Source organism: Mandrillus leucophaeus, unplaced genomic scaffold (genome assembly GCF_000951045.1).
Source record: "Mandrillus leucophaeus isolate KB7577 unplaced genomic scaffold, Mleu.le_1.0 Scaffold129, whole genome shotgun sequence".
NCBI classification, from domain to species: Eukaryota; Metazoa; Chordata; class Mammalia; order Primates; family Cercopithecidae; genus Mandrillus; species Mandrillus leucophaeus.
In genome coordinates, this window is record NW_012101243.1 from 241,467 (window position 1) to 247,992 (window position 6,526).

Sequence of the window (6,526 nt, forward strand, 5' to 3'; positions counted from 1 at the left end):
GCGCTGCTGGTCCTGGGGCTGAACTCGCCCTCCGGCTGCCTGGGGCTGGGAAACCCCTCGTTCCCACCTCCAACCCTGAGCTGCTGGGATGCCTGCCTCATTGCTGTTCCTGGAGGCTCCATGTTCTTCTGGAACCGGAGCTCTAGTCCTGAGGGCTGTGTGGCCTGACCCCTGCCCCGCAAGAGGCCTGGAACCCTCAACAGGATTAGCTGTGGTGATTCCCGTGGTCCTCCCTTTCCCACAAGCCCCGAGAAGGCCAACAGGCCCATTCCCTCCATCCCCTGCCCCTGCTGGTCTCAGCTGAACATAGAGCCCACTTACTAGGGACTCTAGTCCCTAGGGGCTTCAGGGCCCATATGGCTAGAGGACACCCAGTCCTTCCCTGGGCCAGGGTGGGAGGAGCAGGGCAGTAACTGGGGATGGCAGGAGAAGGTGGGAGAGGATTTCAGGTCCGGGGTCCCCTTATTTCACCCCAACCACAGACACACAGACCAGAAGCAGTGCTCAGCCCTCTATTGGAGATTCTGCCTCCTCTGGGACAGATGTCCATGCTGCCCGCAACTCCTGAGCACACTCTCGTGGCAGGTGGCGCGCTCTGGGTGGGTGTGCGGCAGTGGCTGGTCAGGGTGTAGAGGAGGGGACTGAGAGGGGACCTTGGTGAGCTTGCATTTGTGTGGGGATGCACGTGAAGGGGTGTAGGATCCCAGGACCCAGGGCCTCTTCCTCCTTGGGGGCACACAGAGCCCTTTCCTCCTCGGGGAGCAGGCCGGGAATGGGGTCTTCCCTCGGTGCCTCTAGGTCTTGCCCTCCAGCCCATGTCCCCAGAAGGTGGTCTTTCCTTGGAGGTGTCAGACTCCAGCCCAGGGCTCTGGGGTCACCATGGGAATACCTGCCTCAGCTCGGCATACAGTTTTCCTGGCCTGTTTCTTCCACTGGGAGCTGGGACCCTAATCCCTCAAAGGGGGGATCCCTGAGCAAAGGTCATGGGCAGGGAGCTGGTATGGACGAGTGTGTGCGGGGAGGGGTGACTGGTGGGGGCTGGAGTGTCGGGGGGCTGGGGTGGCCTAGTCGTCTTTATCCTTGGCGCCATGTTTGAGGATGCGGGTGAACTCCACGTAGTTGAAGTTTCCTTTCTTATCAATGGGCGCCTCCCGGTACATCTCATCCACTTCCTCGTCCGTGAAGCGGTCACCCATGGTGGTGAGCAGCTCCCGGAGGTGGTCCTCATGGATGAAACCTGGGGGCAGGGGCAGGGTGGGTGAGAGCAGGAACTCGGGCTGAGACACACACAGCAGCCCCATCCCTCAGCCCCCTGGCAGCTCTTGCAGACCTAGAGGGGCTGGGAAGATACCATCTTAGTCTCTGGTCAGTCTGAGGAATGAGGACGAGGCAGGAGGGGTGTGGGGATGCACGTGAAGGGGTGTTGGATCGCACGTGAAGGGGTGTCGGATCCCACGTGAAGGGGTGCCCGGGTCCTGTGGGGAGGAGTTGTGCAGTGGGACTGCCTCCAAGGTGTCACTTGGGGAACTTGAGGCTGTGAACACAGGGGGCCCTGGGTATTCCCTGTTTTAAGCATGAACTCTGGAGTTCCGCTGCCTAAGTTGAAATGCTGATTCGCATTCTCCCTAGCTGTGTGCCTTTAGTCAAGGCCCTTAGCTTCCGTGTGCCTGTTTAATCTAGAAAACTGGGATGAACATGTTGCCATTCTGGTGAGGGACTGTGAAGGGAGTCAGGCCGGTGCGGGCCCAAGCAATGTTACTATGGCCATCATTACCCTGACATGTCCCTGGGAAAAATGAGCTGAGGGACAAAACGTCCGTTAGGAGATCTGAGGATGGGAGCCAGTTTCTATACCTTCTTGGCAAGAAAGGCATGAAATGGTTTGATTTCCGGAAAGGTCTAAAGCAGATGGAGAATGTGCATTGGGCCAGCGGGGGAGATCAAGAAGGCAGGAGCCTTGGGGCATGGGCTGTTCTGGCCTAGCCTTTGCGGGTACAATAAGGAGGTGGCCTGGCTTTTATAGTTCTGGTAACAGAACCTGGGAGATGGGTGATGTCTGTTCTGGCCCTTAGGGGCAGAGGCACTGAATGCCTGGGGTGGCCCTGGCCCCACTTGCATGCAGGATGGTGGTAGGGGCGCCACAGACCTGAGGCTTCCTCGTCGAAGCAGGCAAAAGCGTTGCGAATCACATCCTCGGGGTCCGTGCCGTTCAGCTTCTCCCCAAACATGGTGAGGAACATGGTGAAGTTGATGGGCCCCGGGGCCTCGCTCATCATGCCCTCCAGGTATTCGTCTGTGGGGTTCTTCCCTGTGGCAGGTGGGGTGTTCCAGCCTGTGGTCCTGGGCCCTCTGTCCCCAGCTGGGGCAACTTCCACCCCCGTCCCCCACCCCTGCCCTTCACGGTTCTGTGTGAGACGGGAGGTAGTGGGTTTTGTGAACTGGAAAGCATGGCGTTAGGGCAGCCACAGCAGTGGGCGCCTGGAGTCCCTGGCTGCTTCCACCAGTTTCCTCCTGTGGCCTGGATGTCAGCAGTCGGCAGTGCTCACTAAAGTATAATAAAAACAACCCTCTGCAGACTGCTTACTGTGGTTGGTGGCCCACGTGCCTTATTGCATTTAACTTTCACCACCCTGTGAAATCAGCATTCTTACCCACTTCACAGGTACGGAAGCTGAGGCACAGAGAGACCAGGCAACTTGTCCAGGGTCAGACAGCACGTAAGGAGGAGACTTGAGTAGACCTGGCATTTGAACCCAGGCAGCCTAACTCCTAAGTCCAGACATAGTGCTTTGCTGTCAGACAGGCCTGGGTTTGGATCCCAGCTGTGCACCTTGGTTTCCCCCATCTCTTAGGGGAATTGTGAAGACAATAAGACAGTAGTTGCAAAAGGCTCATAACAATGACTGGCACAGGCCTATGGACTCTGGAATCAACTGCTGGGTTTCTATTGCAGCCCCACTACTTGCTAGCTGTGTGACCTTGGGTAAATTACTTAACCTCTCTGAGCCTCAGTTTCCTTGTTTGTAAAGAAGGAATGATAATTGCATCTGTTCAACAGGATTGCTTTGAGATTTAAGATAATACCTGCAGGGCTTATTATGATGATGATTATATTTGCTGCTCTTGTTTTTAACTTGAAGATGAGGGTGTGGCTCATCTGCAGACCCACTGATACAAGCTACAGACACAATGCATGTTTTTTTGGGTAGACACCCAGGGCTGTCATGAAGTCTCAGGAGTTCAGGGGCCTGGGTGCAGGGTGTGGCCTTGGAAATAGGAAGTTTTCATGTCCCTGAGTCTCACACACCCCGCTGTGTCCCCCTGGGATGGCCAGGGCAGCTGAGGCCCAAGAGGAGCTGTGACACCAGGACTCCTGTGGGGTACTTAAGCCCAGCCCCTTCTCTCACCAGGCTTCAGTCCTTCCATGAAGCTGGGAAGGCCCCAGATAAGAACCCTGGAGTTGGCGAGGCATGGTGGCTCACGCCTGTAATCCCAGTAGTTAGGGAGGCTGAGACGGGTGAGCTCAGGAGTTTGAGACTAGCCTGGCCAACATGGCGAAACCCTGTCTCTACTAAAAATACAAAAATTAGCTGGGCGTGGTGGCAGGTGCCTGCCTGTAAAACCCAGCTACTGGGGAGGCTGAGGCAGGAGAATCTCTTGAACCCGTGAGGCGGAGGTTGCAGTGAGCCAAGATGGTGCCATTGCACTCCAGCCTGGACAACAGAGTGAGACTTCGTCTCAGGAAAAAAAAAAAACAACAAAACCCTGGGGTTTACTTCCTGCCAGGTGACCTCCTGGGAGAGGGAGTCTTCAAGCGAGCCTGGCCTGAAGCTGGGAGAGGTTTGGTCCTCAGGGCGAGGGGCAGTGTGCTGTCAGTTCTCCTACTCAGGGTTGCCTGGTTCTCCTGCTCAATGCCTCGTGAGTAAACATCAGGGCCATGGCCTTATTTCACAGGAAGAGGAATGTGCACAGGGCTGTACCAGGGACTGACTCTCTGGCCCCAAAGCTCGAGGCTTGACTGTCACGGGGCTGTGTCCTCTGGTCCTGGACTCTCCCTCCCCCAGGCAGTGTCTGGTCTGGATGCTGTCACCCAGCATGAGGGGTGCGCGAGAACTGGGCTGAGAGTGGCTGGCTGTGGCCAGCACTTTGGGAGGGATGTCGGGGCAGGCCTGTGGGTTGGGGCATGGTCTCTGGAGGCCTTGCCTCTGGGCCTGTATTTCCCCATCTGCAGTAGAGAATTGAACTTGATTTTTGTACCCTTAGTTCTAAGGTCCTGATCTTGAGGAAGTCACTGGGACCAGCGAGGCTATGAGAGCCTGGGATGGGTGACCTCTGAAGGAGGGGAGCTGGTCTGGCCTCCCCTCTAGGCCTCAGTTTCCCCATCTGTGCAGTGGACAGCCTGCAGTTCGCTCTTTCATTTAGATGCTGACCCCTTTCTTTCTTTTTTTTTTTTTTGAGACGGAGTCTTGCTCTGTCGCCCAGGCTGGAGTGCAGTGGCGCGATCTTGGCTCACTGCAAGCTCCGCCTCCCGGGTTCACGCCATTCTCCTGCCTCAGCCTCCAGAGTAGCTGGCACCCACCACCACGCCTGGCTAATTTTTGTATTTTCAGTAGAGACGGGGTTTCACCATGTTAGCCAGGATGATCTCGATCTTCTGACCTCGTGATCTGCCTGCCTCGGCCTCCCAAAGTGCTGGCATTACAGGTGTGAGCCACCGTGCCTGGCCAGCTGACCCCTTTCTTTCAATGAAATGATACCTGGCAGCCCAGTGCACAAATCTGCCTAAGACAGGCCCACTGTGGGGTCAGCCTCTCTACGTTCAGACACAGTGGTAGACCTGCTTTGTGCTTCAGTTTCCCTGTTGAACGGACTAAGTAATGGCAACTATTCTCTAAGGTGGACACCACGCGTCTCACTACACAGGACGGGCCCTGTAAATGACTGGCAGAGCCTGCCTGGCCCCATCCATCTCACCCCGTCCCTGTCCCAGCTCACCCAGCGAGGCCAGCATGTCATGCAGGTCCTCCTTGTCAATGAAGCCATCACGGTTCTGGTCAATCATGTTGAAAGCCTCCTTAAACTCCTGGATCTGGGACTGGTCAAACATTGCGAAGACATTGGATGTGGCCCGCTGTGGCCGCTTCTTGGTGGTCTTGGCTTTGGCCCGCTTGCTGGACATCTTGGCTTCTGGTGGGTGGGGCTTCTCTGCAGGAAGGGGTGGGGGTCGGGTGGCCCTATGACTCTGGGCCAGGGAAACTTCCTGCCTCCTCCAGACCGGCTTTTAGCACTTGGGCCTGGCATTCAAGGCTACCCACGGATTTGGGGCTCCCACCAGCCAGTTCTTCACAAAAGCAGACAAGTGTGGGCTGTGCGATTCTGAACAACTTCCTCTGCCTCTCTGAGCCTGAGAGTCTTCATCTGGGACTTGGGACATGAGGAGTGCCCAGCAGTAGGGATTAACTGACCCAGTGCCGGAGAGTTCCTGGAACAGTGCCGGGCATGGAGTCAGCTATTTTGGCTGTGACTGTTTGGGTAAAACACTTAGGATTGGGCTTGGTGCCAACCGTTACCATGCTTTTTATCTCCTTTAATCCTTAATAGCATTTACACTGTCCGTCTCTCTTTCTATGTGACAAGGTGGGTCCACTCGTGGGAGTCAGTGAGGGCTCTCCTGGGCTGCCATCCAGGCTCCCTGGGCCAGCAGGAAGGAGCTGGATCAGCAGTCCTGCATTCCTGCCGTTCCTTACCCTCCCACTCCATCCCTCCACTGCCCGCCTGACGTTCTAGGAGGCTCTGGGCAGTCAAACCCCTGCCTGCCCACCTCAGGGAGCTCGACCAGCCCCCCAGTGGGGAGTGGTCATAGCCTGATCCTGGGTCCCACTGCTTGTTCTCACTCCCCAGTGCTTATCAGGAAGTGAGGCTTGCTTGGGCTGAGAACCCCAGCTTCTTCACTCTTGCTTAGACCTGGCTTCTTAGCTTCCAGCCGGCCTCTTCTGTCCCGTACAGACGCCGACCCACACCTGTCACTCTGAAGCCCTCGAAGGTTCCTGCCGTCCCTCAGAGCAAGTCTGGGTCCCTCATCCTGGCATTCAAGGCCCTGTGTGAGTCCCACTTGTGACCCACAATCCTGCCCTCCGGACTTCTGTGGTTCACTGGACACTCCAGGCTTTCCTCTGTGGTCCCTCCTCCCCTGTGCTCTTTCTTCTCCAGCCCAGTTCTTGAGACCCCCACCTCCTGGGGAGCTGTTCTCTGCACGCTTGCTTCCACAGTAAACAGTTAAAGATCTCCCTCCCTTGTGGGCCAGCATAGATCCCCCAGTTTACGCCAATCCCAGGCCATAGTGGGGCTAACAGATGCTTGTTTGACGAATGACTATATGAAGGCAACTACGGCCAGTCTGCTGCTTCCACTGTACAGATGGGAAGACTGAGGCCAGGCCTGGGACTCTTTCCCTGAATGCTTGTCACGGCTTGTGGGGATATGTGCCTGAAGAGCCAGTGCCTCTTTCCCTCGGCTGGGGCAGTGT

The 6,526-nt window shown here is 56.5% G+C and overlaps 1 protein-coding gene across 11 annotated transcripts in view; it reads right to left on the reverse strand.

Moving 5' to 3' along the window:
* MYL9 (myosin, light chain 9, regulatory) overlaps nucleotides 1–6,526 on the reverse strand; it is an 11,553-nt gene that overhangs the window by 937 nt on the left and 4,090 nt on the right. For 2 of the 11 annotated variants that reach the window (XM_011972351.1, XM_011972350.1), the window contains 3 exons: nucleotides 4,996–5,205; nucleotides 2,147–2,308; nucleotides 498–1,237 (listed from right to left, as the gene is read on the reverse strand). In XM_011972351.1, the coding sequence (XP_011827741.1) occupies nucleotides 1,065–1,237; nucleotides 2,147–2,308; nucleotides 4,996–5,205 (545 nt within the window). In that variant the 3' untranslated portion in view covers nucleotides 498–1,064. Of the gene's footprint in view, nucleotides 1–497; nucleotides 1,238–2,146; nucleotides 2,309–4,995; nucleotides 5,206–6,526 lie in introns of those variants that run through there. The other 9 variants (XM_011972354.1, XM_011972353.1, XM_011972355.1 and 6 more) reach the window with 7 other exon arrangements.